This window comes from Pholcus phalangioides, unplaced genomic scaffold, assembly GCF_987345545.1.
Source record: "Pholcus phalangioides strain wild (caught in Gottingen) unplaced genomic scaffold, Ppha-v1.0 ptg000017l_1, whole genome shotgun sequence".
NCBI lineage: Eukaryota > Metazoa > Arthropoda > Arachnida > Araneae > Pholcidae > Pholcus > Pholcus phalangioides.
The window spans coordinates 13,536,606-13,554,005 of NW_028301610.1; the positions used below are offsets into that span (position 1 = coordinate 13,536,606).

The 17,400-nt window shown below is 34.6% G+C and overlaps 2 protein-coding genes across 6 annotated transcripts in view; one reads left to right on the top strand and one right to left on the bottom strand.

The window, feature by feature from the left end:
* Positions 1-4,009, top strand: part of LOC149072419 (apoptotic protease-activating factor 1-like) — a 67,459-nt gene extending 63,450 nt beyond the window's left edge. The window contains exons 15-16 of the mRNA XM_089247125.1: positions 348-470; positions 3,674-4,009. Coding sequence (XP_089103251.1) covers positions 348-470; positions 3,674-3,934 — 384 coding nt within the window. The 3' untranslated portion in view covers positions 3,935-4,009. The remainder of the gene's footprint in view (positions 1-347; positions 471-3,673) is intronic.
* Positions 4,010-11,912: 7,903 nt separating this feature from the next.
* The window catches only part of LOC149072420 (uncharacterized), an 88,635-nt gene continuing 83,147 nt past the window's right edge, over positions 11,913-17,400 (bottom strand). For 4 of the 5 annotated variants that reach the window (XM_089246526.1, XM_089246524.1, XM_089246523.1 and 1 more), the window contains 4 exons: positions 15,450-15,519; positions 13,574-13,641; positions 12,579-12,673; positions 11,913-12,425 (listed from right to left, as the gene is read on the bottom strand). In XM_089246526.1, coding sequence (XP_089102652.1) covers positions 12,170-12,425; positions 12,579-12,673; positions 13,574-13,641; positions 15,450-15,519 — 489 coding nt within the window. In that variant the 3' untranslated portion in view covers positions 11,913-12,169. Of the gene's footprint in view, positions 12,426-12,574; positions 12,674-13,573; positions 13,642-15,449; positions 15,520-17,400 lie in introns of those variants that run through there. The other variant, XM_089246527.1, reaches the window with a different exon arrangement.

Sequence of the window (17,400 nt, forward strand, 5' to 3'; positions counted from 1 at the left end):
ATACACTTGGGATTGATATATTTTGTTTGCATTAATTAATTTATGAAGTATTAATTCATTATGTATAAAAGTAATGTATGAAATTAAGTTGATAAATTAAGTTTAAATGCCACCTGGCAGTCCAGTGGTTAGAGAGCTAGCTTCTGACTGTGCAGGTCTGGGTTTGAATACCAGTTTGGGCATGGATGTCTACTAACACTAACAAATTCCCTGGACAGATCGTAATGATCTCTTGGGAATATGTGGTATATGTGATGATCACGTTATTATTATTAAATAAGTATAAAAGTTATTGTATATATATAAAATTAAGTAGATAAATTTAAACTTTTTTTGTTTTCTCAAAGCTGTGGGATGCTACAAATGGCAGACAGTTACGTACATACTACTGTGATGACTGTGTTCGTTGCTGTCGTTTTTCTCCTCTCAGAAACATTCTTCTGTCAGGTGAAGATTCCGGAAAAGTTGTGGTATGTACTTTTGTGTTTTAATTCTTATATTTTGAGTTCAACTGATGTGACATATATAGTTAAAACTTGTAAAATCTATTTTAAGAATATACTTTCAGGGGTCTGTCCAGCCGGAATTCGGGTCCGTTTTCCGGACGTTTCACAAAATTCCGGGGCTAAAAAAAGGATGTTTCACAAAATTTGTAGGATAATAAACGGATCCATCGCAAAATTCCGGAAAATGAACCATTCATGAAAATTACGTCGTAAAAAACGAACTTTTGAGACTGCTGTGCGACAAAATTCTTATCAGTTATGACCCTAGTCGTAATAGAAAGCCATTGATCTTTTTTTTTAAGCATGCATTGTTGGCCCAACACCCCCCCCCCCCCTCCCCATAGATGAGTAATCTTATCTATAGAAGTTGTTGGTTGGATACCGGAAAACATTACCTTGAAAAGGTGACCCGAGAAAGAGCGTGACCTTGAGAGAGCTTTCCTTGTTTCTAGGCTTGCTGTTAGGACATCTTGCTGGTTGACCACGGATTGACCGCGTCCGAGATCCTATCGCACAATCTATGCCATTATACAAATGCTTTAGCCCCGCACTTCTCCTTAAATGGTCTTTGAATCACAACCTCTTGTTAGTCGTAAAATCGGCATAGTTGATGCTTATTGTAGAATTGGATTTTTTGTGCACTTTTTTTTCCCCTGTATTGCGCTTTCATTTTTGAAAATTTAATATGAAGCGTGGTCGACCACCAACAGGTGGAAATTCAAGGAATAGTGATTACTACATTAAAAAAATACGGCCAACTGACGTTCGGACGCCGTTTTTTAAACGAGGATCTGACAACGTCACCAAAAAGACGTCAGATACAGGTAATTCCAATTGTGCTAACCCGGAAAAAATTACTGAAACATTGCTTCCTTCATCGGTTTCGAACCACGCTGTCGAAACCTTGGAAACGGCGCGATACATTACCGATTTATCGGAGGCGCCGAAAGACATTACCGATTTATCAGAAGCGCTGGAAGATATTACCGATTTATCGGAAGTGCCGAAAGACATTTCGGATTCTTCGAAAGACATTGCCGATTCGTCGGAAGTGGCGGAAGACAATTCCGTTTCTTCGAAAGACATTACCGATTCGTCGAAAGCGGTGGAAGACATTGCTGATTTATCGGAAACGCTGAAAGATGCTACAAATTCGTCGGTAGAGCCGGATTTTAAGAAAATTTCATCTACAGAAACTAGAAAAATGGGACCAAAAGTGCCGAATTTGTTGAACATCGCACGTTTTGAGAAGCTTCACAATTAACTATGTTACAGCATTTCTGCATCTGGCTTTCTTTGCAAAATATGTTCTACATTTTTTGATAAGGGACCCTGGATTGACCAAGGGGTACAATTTGGTGATCACCCAACACGATGTGTCAACAAGCATATATATAGCCAGAAACACAAACAAGCTGTGAATGCATCAGAAAATGCATCCAAAAATCCCTTGTATTTGTTTACTGAAAAAACTGAAATTGCTGTGCAGAAGACTGAGGAAAAAAATGTGAAAGTTTGAACAAAATGTATAAAGATTTTGTATTTCATGATAAAAAAAAAATGGGCAGTCCCCGATAATTTTTCTTCTGTAGTTAAGTTCATTGGTGAGGTGCAAAAGTCAAAGTTGATTGACAAAGGAAGCTATTTTATATAACCACCTTCATTCTAAGAAGATACAGAACTGGTGTTTTCTTCAATGCACGTACGCTTAAATTCTGTACCACTCACATTTCTTTAAAAGTTATGCAATTCAGCCATGTTGGTTTAATTTTCTTGCTTTCAAACTTTAATATTGTGGTCTACATACTTCAATATTCCCATCTTCTTGATGGGAAGAGAGACGGAGACAGAGAATATTCTCTCAAAAGACTACTATTATAAATTACTAGAGAATATTCTTATCGAAAATAATAATTATTCTTAAGTTATTTATCGAGATTATTTATTATAATGCATGTTATTACATATATTCTTGATAATACTCTGGAAATATTTTGGTAACTGAAGAATATTCTTATCGAGGAGAATATTCAAGAATATTTTCTGGAAGGACTATTATCAATAACTTCAGAATAATTCTTATTATTTTCTATAATATTCCCCAGTAATTTATGAAAGTAGTCCTTCCATAGAATATTCTCAAGGATATTATATGTAACTATATTATAAACTAGCTTACCCATCGCGCATTGCTGCGATCTCAAAAGAAAGGAAGTGAAGGAAAGGAAAGAAAAACTATGCCAGAAACCTTTGCGGGAGTGTACTCAACAACTTCCCAAAGTTTCATGGCAATCGGATGAATGGTGTAGTAATGCATAAAGGACAAACAGACATATGTTTATGTTTATAAACAACATACATTTGTTTTTATATATATAGATAACAGGAAAATATTCTCATCAAGAACTTATAAGAATATTCTCAGGTTATTTATAATAGTGGTCCTACTAGAGAATATTCTCCAAAAGATTTTATTCTTGAGAATTTTACATCTCTAAGTAGAATGATGGAAGTAAACAATCAGCCTCAGTGCCTGGTAACCAATCTCAACATGACAACTCTACTCCAGCCAAGCTGACCCATAAATATGGGTTGCTCTTTTGGAAAAATAATTTTCCCACCTTTTCAAGACCTAAAAACCATTTTCTAATGATGCATTATCTCTGAAGTTGGAAAAATATTGAGAAAATGTAAAAAAAAAAAAAGAAATAGACACACCCCAGCACATTTCTGCTTGATGAAATCTTTATTAAATAAGAGTCATGGATAACCTAAATTTGCTACATGTCATGTACAGTTTAATAACAAAATCTTATGGTATCACTTTCTATTCTTTGCTGTCAAGTAAGTGTGCAAAATGTCATTGTTAAATATATATGTATACTTAAAAAAAAAAAAAAAAAAAAAAAAATATATATATATATTTGTGATATTTTCAAAATAAAAATTACATTATAATTCATTTATATTTTATTGGAATAACTATTGAAATTAATAGGTACACTGTTTTGACTGCATTTAAGACAAACTATATTTTCTTTTGAAAACACAGTATAATTTTATGTGTGATTGCTGTTTTATCGATTTTTAAAAAAAAATGTGTTTTATATGTGTTGGCAAATAATGTGTGATGGCATGAAATGGTACATCTCATTTATTCATTTTAGATGTGGAATATTTCAAAAAAAGATGTGGGAAAAATTCTAGGATCTCATGACACATGGGTCACTGACATAAAGTTTTCTTGTGATGGACATCAGTTTGCTACTATTTCTGACAACATAAAATTATGGACAAAACAAGGTCATCTTGCTCTTACAATATTACTTCCAGGAGCTTTTCCATGTGTGTTTTGGGCTAGTCCTGATTTCAAACTGTTGATTGTCATACATAATTCTGTTTTGTACATATTAAATTCCATTTTATAATTTGCAAGTTTAATTTTTCTCAAAGCATCATAATGATTAGCAATAATGAATAAATAAAATTAATCATGATTTCTATTTCTTTGAAGCCGTCATTTTGAAATTTATTATTTCTTCTTTTGTTTATAGATAATTTAAAATCAGTTTTTAAAGATAGCATTACTGAAAAACCATTGTAAGATTGAGTTGCATTTCAAAAATATTCCCAAAATGTATTCAATTCTTTAAGGTTATTCCAGTTAGAATTATAGAAATATTACACAGGAAAAGAAGCAGACCAACCAGCTTATGGAGTTAAACTGGATTGTTTTGATTATTTTATTTGACCAGAACCTTACCTATTGCTTCAGATTTTTTTTTCCTATTATTTATTATGCATGAACTTGTACATATCTATTCTAACAGAGCCTTGTGGTGTTTTTTTAAACGATTATTCCAAAATTTTAAGAAATATTATAAATGAATTAAAAACTTTGAAAAAATATATATAATCCTTATATAAAAATAGTTTCCATCTAAGAGCAGTTGCCTTTTTCCTGCCACAAATATATATTTTTTCTTTTTAACTTTGTGCAATGCAACCTAGTTTATATGGGGTTTAAGAAGCCATGTAAGTTTGTATGAATGCAGAAAGAAAAACTTTTTTAAAACTGACTCCCCTCTCTCCATAGACTTCAAAGGAAATATTAAAATATATCATTGGTATTGATTACATTCTAAATGTATGTTATATTATGAATTTGTTATACAGACCTAGCTTGAGGAAAATCTATCCATGAAATTATATTTTTTAATTATATATCACAAATTGCTTGAAGAAATATGATTGACATTGCTTAAATTTCAAGTATTCTCATGTTATTCCTTTCAAAACTGAAAGTAATTAATTTACACAAAAATTGCCACGTTTTTAAGACAAATAAATCACACTGGTCGAATGGTCGACGCGTTTCGGCTCTTCAATGGAGAGCCGTCATCAGGACCTCGTGGTCAGAACTCACACGAATGAAGAGTGATGTTTACGTCTGGTCGTCCGAAGAGTTCGCCTTTGTATTTGCTGCGTCCGAGTGGTCTTTGGATGCGAATTGGGGAGCCATCTGTTGTAAAGTGTTGAATGTTTTTTCACGACTGAGGTTAATAAAGCCTGTCCAAGCTGACGAAATAGGTGGTGTGTTTCTTCCATCATTAATGAGGAAATTCTGGCATGTTCTGATGAAATATCCCTCGAGAAAATTCAATTCCGAATTGTGTGTTGCTTTTTTTTTTTTTTTTTTTTTTTTTTTTAAATTCGGTTAAATTTTTTTTTTTTTAAACACAATTCGGAATTGAATTTTCTCGAGGGATATTTCATCAGAACATGCCAGAATTTCCTCGTTAATGATGGAAGAAACACACCACCTATTTCGTCAGCTTGGACAGGCTTTATTAACCTCAGTCGTGAAAAAACATTCAACACTTTACAACAGATGGCTCCCCAATTCGCATCCAAAGACCACTCGGACGCAGCAAATACAAAGGCGAACTCTTCGGACGACCAGACGTAAACATCACTCTTCATTCGTGTGAGTTCTGACCACGAGGTCCTGATGACGGCTCTCCATTGAAGAGCCGAAACGCGTCGACCATTCGACCAGTGTGATTTATTTGTCTTAAAAACGTGGCAATTTTTGTGTAAATTAAAACCAGGCAAAGTTACTCATTTTTTTGTGATAATGAAAGTAATTAATTATTTTAACTTTAAAAAAAGTCCTTATCGTTTATTTTGCGGATTAAATTTTATATCTGAGCAATAGCAGATGATGCATTAAGTCCAGTTCTTCAAAAGTTTTCTAAAAGGAAAAAAAATCAATATTGTACATTTTTCCAATTAGCGGATGTGTACCCTTCCAATTACTTTCAAGGAATATGCTTGTGGATGTTGGGAAAAATTACTCAAAGGATATATTTCCTGTTGGGTCACAATTCAAACAATTGAAATCTGTTTCTTTTGGGGTTCACTGTGTCAGCTAAATTCTCAGAAATAGTCTATAAATTGATATGTATTGAAGTGTAAATTTCAAAAGGGTCATAGCCGGCCCTGTGTTTATTTTCATATCTGTTAACAATCACCCTAAAGTTTATGGTTTTTATGGTGATCATTAAGAACTATTTCAGTGGTGCATTTTACATGTACCGAAAATTATATGGATTTGATGGATAGACATGAAGTTTTTTTATTTGGAAGAGTAAATAATCCTTTACCTGATACAATCAGAAATTGAGAAAAATGATAAAGATTATAATTTTTCTCAATTTGTGAAAAATGAGGTTATTTTACAAAGAGTTTTGAGTCGAAGAGTAAATGTTGAAAAATTGTAGTTTTCCCTTATATAAATGAAATATAAGTTTGAAATACAGGGATGAATCACAGCCAAAGCCAAGCATTGTATAAATGTGAAAGTTATATAAATGATAGATGTATGAACAGGGTACCATTGTATATATGGGGTAGGGTTTATGACCATAGAAAATAAGCTATTTCATGTGTTTAAAACCTTCTTAGGAAAACTGCCTGCAGCACCACAACCTGGAATTTTCATTAATGAACTGCTACTGGAAGAACTATTGGTGATGAATCAACCTTTTATATAAGTAGCAATTATATAGAAATCACCAAACTTCCCCCTCCCCTCTGAAAATGCTATATCTTTTTTAATGAAATGGGCTTTCTTCCTATTTTCAGCTAGTGCAAACTAAAGGGTATAGGGTTTTCCATTGAGAAATCATTTTTGCAATCTATCTGGACTTGTCAATGTTAAAATGAGAATATTTGTTTCTTTTTAAAATTCTGAATGTTGTAGTTAGCACAAGCGTTTTAAGCAGTTAATGGGGAGATTTACTTCAGACATATAAGTAATTAAGTAATATTATTTGTTTTTAAACATGGTTTATATCTTTATATTTTGTTACATTTTGTCTGGATTTCATTTTGCCCCTTTTTCTGTTTCATTATTTTTTTCTGAATCATCATAGCTTGGCATGGAATTTGTGGAGCAATATTAATCTTGCTCCACAAACATTGTAAACATCTTGAATGTTCTGCCATTAAGAAAAATGTTCAATTTCTTTACAATATTAATTGTAGTGAGACAGCTTTGCTTGTGGAAGGAAAAAAAATTGTCAGAAAATCTCTTTCTTCAATTCATTTTCTGACAGATTTAACCATCCAGTTCTAGCAGATTCACCTTTTTTAATCACTTTAAAAAGTTCAATATGTGTAAATCTCTCTTCAGGTGGAAAAATAAACAGCAGCCAAAGAATAAACGTAAACTCTTTATTTTTCATGAATTTTTGTTTTAATATTTTGAGGAGACAGGTGTAAGGTGCACTGAAAATTGTTTGGTCAGGTACAGTACAAACGAAGATCATATATAGTGGAAGTTCATGGCAAAAAAAAGCATCATTCCTTATGGCTCAAGAAAGTTTTTTTTTTAATATATTCTATTCGTACTCACACATGCATCAAAATAAACATCAACCATCAGATTTGTAACTAATCATTGATTAGATTAATGGTTAATACTTGGTGCTTCAAAGCAGCTTGGGGTATTTTTGTTTTGTCATAATTAAGTATTAGTAAGTAGAAAATGATAAGTCAGAATTGAAGCCATTGAATCCAGATAACAGTTTGGTCTCTTAATTCATCAAAAAGAAAAAGATGTAATCAGAATTTTTTTTAAATCTGAATCTTTTCAGTTGGTGTAATGACACATGCAAACATTCCAGTTATTATGACAATAACTGGTGTAGTTGGCTAATGCCTGCTTCATTTTCTCATATGCTTAATGAAACTGATATGCTTCAGATATCAATTGACAAGCATAATATTATACCAATGTATGCAATATAGAATATTATCAAAGTATTAGTCATATATTCATGGAAGATATAGAACTATGTTATACAGTACAAAGGGATTAACAAACAAAGCTTTTTTTTTATTTACATACATATTTATAAATTTATTTTGAATAATATAAAAAATACATTGCTCATGTGAACTTTTGACAGGTTCGCAATGCTTCTGCATTTCTCCTGAAATAGTTTTCATTCATAAAAAATTTGTTCATTGCTATTGCTTAATGTCTCCAAAGTGTGAAATTGTCAGGAAGCAGTGCTTAACAAGTTAAAAAAAATTCAAATATATATATATATATATATATATACTAATAAAACACTGTGGTTGAAGCTTAATACACTATTATTTTCCAATTGATGATCATTTATCAATATTTGCTAGTCTAAAAATGACTAATACCCTAATCATTTTTTTAATTATTTGAAATTTTGAAAATAATATTTAGCTGAAGTAAAGAAAATAGCTAAATATTGAAAATTCCAAGCATATTCTGAATTGTTGTGGTAAGTTCAATGCTACAGGGTTTGATTCAATAATAAATTCAGTTAAATATTTAACTTATGGTTATTTGATACATCCCATCTTTCTTTTTTTTTATCAATATAAGTTCCATTACACCATGTGCTCAAAAAAGGATGTAATGAAAAACAGAGTTAATTTTTTCCTAACTGTATGACTAAACATCACTCCTCAACATTTCAACTTGAATACAAAATTCTATAAACATTTCATGTTCAAAATACCTCTTGCAAAAATTAGAAAATGTAACTTCTTTGACTGGAAGGACTTCGGTTTTTTTTTTCTTTGTAACAATACTTGAAGTAGTGTCAAAAAGCAGTTTTTTTGGATTTATGATAAAATATCACATTTTCTACCTAATATAATAAATTATAAATAAGCATTTTCAATAGCCAATGTGTAGAAAATGTGTAGAAGTGAAAAAGATTTGGTGTTCATCACATTTCAAAATTGCAAACTGATGTACAATTCATATGAGTATTCCTGAACTGGAAATGAGTTGGCCATGTTATAATCTGTAGCAAGTTTTACTAACTACAGTATGATAGCATTGCATGAATGTTACGTGAAGGAGTCAAGAATCTTGTGCCATACATGTCAACAGTGTTTTGCATTGTGTGCATGCTTTTCAGTGCATCATAATTAACAGGCAGAAGTGATACAATAATGATTGTAATCATAATTGAATTTTATTCAGACAATAACCAAATGCTATGAAAATATAAATGTTCATTTTTCACATGATATATAATTTCTTAACAGCATTATGTGCACACTGGCCTGTGGTATAGATAGGTAGCACATTCATTGCCTAATGAAGCCTGTGAAATGTTTTGAGTATGTATCTTAAGAGAATGTTTTGGATTCCCCCCCCCCCCCCATTCTAATAGGCAAAGTATCTTTGCAAATTGTGTTCTGTTATAAATGATTCTTTTCAACGTTTTCAAAATTAAAATTTATGGGTAAATTTTTTGCTAATGCTTATACACAGACCTTTCCCCAATCCTTCTCACAGAACCTGCACTAATCAGTTTCAGAATTTTGAGAATACTAAGGGCCTCTCCATTGAGCCACTCATAAAAGAAGGTATATGTATAAATAATAATAATGCGCAAAAAAAAATTCTGTGGTTCATTTCAATAGTTAAAAAGTGAAATATTAAAATTAATCAGTCAGAGTGGAAAGGAGGAAGGGAATACAGCTGTGTGGTAGTTTCGCCCCTGTAGAATAATTATTAAAGAAATGTAAAAATTGAGAATTTTTTCATATTCTGATTCCAAATAAACAAAAAATGCCAATTAAGAAAATTTTCATAATAAAGATGCAGGGCAGCATAGTTATGATATTTTTTTAATTGCAGTGCAAGATCAGTTCGCACACCTACAGGATGCATTCCATAAGTAATGCGACCAATTTTTTCCAGACGCAATTATACACCGCAGCACCCTCTAACCTGCTGGGCTAGGTGGAGGGGGGTGTTAGCTTCATAACGCACCCATTTTCAGTCAACTCTGAGCTGCCGGAAAGTCAGGGCGTTCATTCTGTGAAGCCCGTTTTGAGCTTAATATAACACGCCGTGATGGTCCTAAAAGTGTTGACAGACGAACAAAAGGACATGTGAGTTGTCCGGTGCCAAGAACTCTTGGAAATGTGTGAAAAGGATCCTAATTTTTTAAACTCAGTTATCACCGGTGATGAGTCATGGATTTTTGAATACAACCTGGAAACGAAAAGGCAGAGTTCAGAGTGGCACACCCTATCATCGCCCGGCCCAAGAAGGCACGCATGAGCAAGTCCAGAATCAAAAACATGCTCGTTGTCTTCTTAGATGTCAGAGGCATTGTCCACCACGAATTCTTACCTACCGGGACTACTGTGAACGCCACTTTTTACTTGGACGTGCTGAAAAGGAGGGTCGCGCGCTGCTTAAGTGACGGACACATGGAAACTTCATCACGATAATACGCCAAGCCACAGCACCTTCTTTGTCAACGATTTCCTGGCCGGGACCCATAAAACACTGGTTCCCCAGCCTTCCTACAGTCCTGACCTGGCTCCCCCAGACTTTTTTTTTGTTTCCTCGCTTAAAAGGAGTCCTGAAAGGCAAACATTGGGACACTATTGAAAACATCCAGGCCCATGTTACATTGCCTCTAAAGGACCTCCCGGAGAAGGCCTTCCAGGCCTAGAAACACCGCCTCCATAAACGTATCAATGCAGGAGGGTGCTATTTTGAAGATTTTTTAACTAATTGTATGAATATATCCAATAAATGATTTTTTTGTGAATTTGATCTCTTTACTTATGGAACGCACCTTGTAAAAAATGTTCAAACACTTTATACATATTTTACTATTTTGGCTTTATTATCTCAGGGTGAGGGGGGGCCCCATGCTTTGGTACAAACCTGTAAGTGCCTCCATGTGAAATGTTAAAGTTGTTTATTCTCTTATTTGGCTATTTCTCAAACATGATTCATCACTTGCTGTCGACTATGAGTGTTACAATGCTCTTGCCTCTGGTAAAAAAAGAAACAAGGATCAGATATAAGCACAATATGGTTTACGCTGGAAGCAGCATTTGCTGTAATTTTTTTTCTGTGCTTAGAATTGCAATGTTTCATGTACAATATACACCAAAGATGTACTTAGGAGCTAACCATTCACAGCTGTGAATGTGTGTAGCTTGGAGAGAACATTAAATAGAACCACGTATGTGTATCTGATTGTTTGCTACATGGCAATTGTTTTTGCTGTATATGTACATAGTTTTTAGATGAATACACAATGTACAATAGTACTAGGCTAATATACTAGAGTTTTACAACTTTGTGTTTGGACATTAGATTTATATATAGTCTTATATGTTATATCGATGAAAAGAATCTCTTAGTTTGATTCGCTAGGAATATACAGTAGATGGTGTTTGGATTCATCGTATGCTCATAATTTCACTATCGGGATCTCAAGTTTAGTGGTGCATTAGATATGTAACTATAATTGTTTTAGTTTGAAATAATATATAAATATACCCCCCCCCAAAATAATTCCATAAATCAGCATTTTTCAACCCATTATCTGCAAACCAGCCACAAGTGGCATACAGGTAGACTTCTCCCCCTGAAAATTTGATTTTAATTAAAAATGAAATCAAATTAAAATTCTTTTTTTATGCCATCTACATACTTTAAGTTGAAGGTCCATCAAACTGTTTGAAATATTTTACTTGTCCTCAGGTTCAAAAGGTGGAGAAATGCTGCTGTAGATAAATTTAATTCATATATCTTTGTTTATAAAGCTTTATGGCTGGTCATTGGAAATTATGGGCAGTTAGTATTACAAATGAGGTTGAGATACCGTATTGGCAGGTAATGAATTTCCTTCCCAACTTTTAAAAATAGAAAATATCTACACTTTGTACCATCCTGTCTCTCTACTTTACAATAGTTTCCCAATTAACAACAAAATAAATTTGTGTAAAATTTCTTAAAGTGCATGATGTTCGTAAGGTATATAACATGATTAAAACATTCATTTCATAAATGATGCAACCATGTTGAAATTATATTTATGTGAAAAGTAATGTTTGGTTCTCTAAAACAGACCAATGTGCACAACCTGTGATAACTAAAGATTGAATGTTATGCAAGGTATGACAAGAACAATAAATTTTTTGAAACATCAAAATACATTATAGTTACCATTGGTTTCTTGGAACGGATAGGTGTAATGAACATCATAAACATGTTACATTACAAAACAACAAGAACATGTGAATAATTATATCAATGAGGGCATTTTTCTTTTGTTTTGGCATTTCCATTAAATTCTCATTCCAGCTGCTGCTTTGCAAATCTGTTCACGAGCAGACATGCTGGAAGTAATAACTTTGTTCTTTTTTATTTTGATTGGTTGATTTGGGTAATTCTCATAACCATTGCATCGCTTGCTCAGTATCTTATTGTCCTTGTCATAATCATGAATATTTGCCTTATAGTGATGACCTTCTCTTCTGAACTTGGATTCTGGACGTCTTCTGCAACTGCAGCATATGTGTTCAGCATTGATAGCTGGACTCCTAAAAGCAAAGGAAAAATAAGTTATTATTTTTTGAACTCTATCAATGCCATGCTGCACATTTTTTATTTTTTTGCAGTGTATATTCATATGGCTTTGTTTAAAAATATATGTAAATAAATGAGCATTAATTTGTGAAAACCAAAGAACTTACTCTATGATTAACCAGGTACCATAATAGCACAGGCAAAAACCAGTGAAAATTAGTAATATGATAACAATACACACTAGCGTCGGGATGAAATGCAACTGGAAGAGAGAAAAAAATCTTAACTTTTAGTAATTTTGAAAGAAACTTTTATTAACTAATTGAACACATAGTTTGATTTAAAAAAAATAATGTAGCAATAAAAAAAAAAAAAGAATCATTCACTTCAGTACAACATAAATATTGCTCAAGATTCTTTTATGACAGAATCGGGTAAATAATTCAATTAAAAGTGCAAGATTTTTCTAAACTGAAAAAAGATGTTAGTTTGTTGCTTAACATTATTTTAGATGAAAGTTTGTTTCAAACTATACACATAGTCAAATTATGGAATGTGTATATGGACAGCTGTTATCTTAAAATTTTGATAGCAGCATCAACAAACATGATTAATTCTATCATTGATCAGAAAATTCTGTCACCAGACTAACAGAATTTTTTCTGCAATTCCAATACTAAGATCATTTTTATTTCGCTTTCTTTACTTTATTTTTCCTTCAAAAATGAAAAATTTATAGATTCAAACAGCCTATAAGATGTGTAAAGTTTTGAACTCTAATGTGTAAAGCTTTAGTAGAAGGCATGAGTTGACTAAATCTCTTGTCTGGGAAATCTCTTCAAGAAAGTTTGTTGCTGAATCATGAGCAAAGATAAACTTGAAGGATAGAGTGAGGCAAGATGAGGAGGCCTATGTATGCATTAAGGAGGGGACCATTGTCCCAAATTTCGTTTAAAGCATCATGGGTGCCTGGGCCAAGTGATTTTTCATAGGCCCTACTTGACAAATTCACATGTTTATTTTGAAATTCCGACCATTCCTCATTTTTCTGTGGCCGCTCTCTTGCTTAGGGGCTTCAGAGAACGTAGACAGCCTGTAATGTGCTGCCATCTACCAAACAAAAACCATAACTAAACAATTTCAGAGGGTCCATCATTTTTACCTGTACTCGGAAGTCATCCCAGTATTTTTCGCATGTCAGGTAAGAACATACCGCTAAATCCAAATCTTCTGGAATTAGAAGGAAATATTAATTAGAACATAAATTAGAAGGAATTATTAAAAAATATTTCTAATTATTTTTTTTTCAAATTTACTACTTTATATTCCTCGAACGTCCGCGGAGCCCCTAGCTAGGATCACCGATTGAGAACCGCTGCTCTAATGGAAATATCATTGAAAATATTATTTAACCATTGATTTATTTCAATTTTTTCACATATGCTCGATTGTATGTGTTGTTAAAAAGTTTTGCATACCTTGGATACTTAATTTTTTGGTAAGTTTTCAAAAAAAAAACCAAAAAAACCAGTTGCGTGCAGGATAAAATACCATGAAATCAATGTAATCGAATAAAAATTTATTCAAAATAAAGGAAACTGTTCAGTTCATAGAAGTTGACTCAATCTGATTTTAAAATTTAAATAAGATTGAGTCAATCAAACTTTTGCTTAATTTCATAAATTGAGCAGTTTCCTTTATTTTGAATCAATTACATTGATGGCAGGGTATTTTATCCTGCTCGCAACCTTTTTTAATGGGTTTTTTTTTGAAAATTTACAAAAAAATTAAGTATCTAATATATGTGAAACTTTTTACCAGCATAGGATACCACATAAAATCAAGAACATGTGTAAAAAATTTGAAATAAATCAATGTTTAAATACTATTTTTAATTATATTTCTATTAGACCATAATACACACACCTTTAACATGGTGTAGTCCCCTTAATCGAAGTTAAATATTTTAGAATGCTTGAGAAAACTGGAGATTCGTTTTAATAGAATCAATTCACAAGAGCATATTTTAAACCAGGGGTTCTTAACCTTTTTCAGCCGCAACCAAAAAGCAATAAAGAGGTTTCGTTACACATGAGACTTATGCGAAATTAGTGACGCGATAAATGCATTTATAATAGGACTGTATTTAAGTGGATTTGTACGACTCATCTAGGAAGCTCCTGTGAATCGAGTTTGGGTCGTGACCCATAGCTCAAGAATCTCCTGGCTGTAAATGGGTTCGTACGACCATGGGCGGAGATACGGGGGGGGGGGGTATTGTCCCAGCATCAAAGACGGAGTCAACTGATCTAATGTATATGGGCAAATATGAATTGACATCATCGTGCCACCCCTCCCCCAGACTTTAAAGTTTATCTCCGCTTATGCGTACGACCTTTTTTTTTGGAAGACCCTACGAATGAAGAACCCCTATAAGTGGATATGTATGAATCATTCCGGAAGCCCGGGTAAATCAAGTTTGAGTTGTTACCCATCTGGAGAATTCTATTAGTGGATGTGTACGAATTATTTCGGAAGCCCCTGCGAATGAAGTTTGAGTCATGACCTATAGGTCAAGAATCCCTGGCTGTGATTCGTACGACCCTTTTAGGAAAACCCCGCGAATCTAGTTTCGGTCGTGACCCATTGCTCCATAATCCCTGACGGAAGCCTCTGCAAATCAAGTTTGGGTTGTGACCCATCTCAAGAACCCCTGGCTAGAATTGGATTTGTACGAATCAAGTTTGAGAGAGATAGAGAGTGTCATGACCCGTAGCTCGATAATTCCTAGCTGTACGTGGATTTGTACGACCCATTTCTGAAGCCCGTGCGAATCAAGTGAGGGTTGTGACCCATCTCAAGATCCTCTGGCTGTTACTGGATTTACGACCCATCTCGAAAGCCCTTGGGTCAAGAACCCGTGTGTGTGCTCGTTCGCTCGCTTTAAACAGTAAAAATAATCGTAAAAAATTCAATTAAAAATGTTAAAAAATCTATTCAATTATGAAATTTTAATTGAGAAATCAAAATATGATTACCTTCAAGATCTAGGAAATCTTTAGATGAGAGATTGGCAATCATTCCTATCGTACATTGTCGTATAACATTCTAGATGAAGAAAATTATTCATAATTGTAATCGGTGTAAACTAATATTACTAATTCCAAATCATTAATATCTTAACCTAAGAAACACGCTGTCCGGTGCTTGTTTTGGGTAATTTCCTCCATGGTCCCGCGTGTGGGGAGGGGGACACTGATGAGGGTCTGCAGCAAGGGTGTTTCACCTTTCTCTAGCCAAGTGCACTGCCTATGCTTATCATCAAACAGACAGCACCCCTTAGGGCAGGCATCTTCAACTCGTTGCTCGCGAGCACTTGGTCAACGTTCCAATTAAACGCCTTGTACAAATTGCATTCAAGGATTGACATCAATCCTGATTTCATGCATTCGTATGTCGAATTTGCCGTAAGGGTGCTCTTCTTTTGATGATGGTTACGGGCAGTGCTCGCGACTAGAAAAAGGCGGAAGACCTCTGCCTCACGGCAAACTTTAGGAGAGTGAGGGCCACTTCATTGGTTTGAAAACGTGCCGCGGGCCACTTGAGTGATCTATTAATGTGGCACGGATGTCTTAAGTGATCTGGAGATGTGCTGCGGGTCACTTAAGTGATTTATGAAACGGCCTCTTGAGTGAATGTGCTGCGTGTCGTATAGGTGATCGGTAAATATGCCGCGGGTACCTTGCTTAAATGATTTAGAGATATGCCGCGGGTCACTTGAGTGATCTGGAAATGTACCGCGTTCCACTTAAGTTATATAGAACTGCACCGTGGGTCACTTGAGTGATCTATAAATGTGCCGCTTAGTTAATCTTCACAAAATTATTTTTGTGGTCTCGGGCCACATCATATTACTGCGAGGTTCACATTTGGCCCATGGGTCATGAGTTGAGCATGTATGCTTTACGGCAACGTTTACATACGTATGCTTGAAATCTGCATTTAAGGGTAATTCTTGAATGAAATTTTTACAGGGTATTTAAATGAAGAGTTGATCACAAATGCTCGCGAGCACGAAATCTGGCATAAGAATTGAGCACTCTTACCGCTTCAGGGGAGCACCGTGGTGCTCGTGACAGGTTGAAGCTGGCTGCTTTAAGAGATTGCAAGCAACTTCATTGATTTATTACGTATCGCGGGCCACTTAATTTAGTGAACAGCGCTACAGGCTACTTAAGTGATTTGTTGATATATGCCATGTGTCACTTAAGGGCTATGGAACCTGTGCCGTGGTGATCTGCAAATACACTGCAAGACAATTAAGTTATCTGGGAATGTGCCACGGGACATTTAAGTGATCTGGAACGGCGCAATCGTTTACGCAAGTGATCAATAAGTGTGCCATGGGTCACTTAAGTGACCTGAAAATGTGCCTCGGGACAATTAAGCATTCCGGAACTGTGCTTCACATTACTCAAGTGATCTGAAATATTCCGCTCAAGCGTTCTGGGAACGTGCCGCAGGCCACCTCACCGTCATCACAGTGGTGGTCGGCTGAAGTTGGTTTCCTGTGGTTCCCAACTTCGAGGCGCAAATGTGAGCCGATTTCCCCGTTAAAAAGTCTCGCCACAGAGAGCAACAGGCCTTCAACGACAAATCATTCAATCATTGCACTTCACTCACAGTTAGAAAAACTGGTGGCAGATGGCAGCACTACACATAACAAGCATTACGCAGAAACAAACTTTACGCTAGGTTTCACTACACGTACGTGCACATTCCAACATGTGCCAATTCGTTAGAGGTTCCGCAGATGAATATGGACGAAGTGCATGTCTGGTTTAGTAGTAGCAGGTCACTTAAGAGATGTGGAACTGCACCGTGGATCATTTAAGTGATCTGCAAATGTGCTGCGGGACCGCTTGAGTGATCTGGGAATGAGTCTCAGGCCACTTAAGTGATGTGGAAATGAGGCGTGGGCGGCTTGAG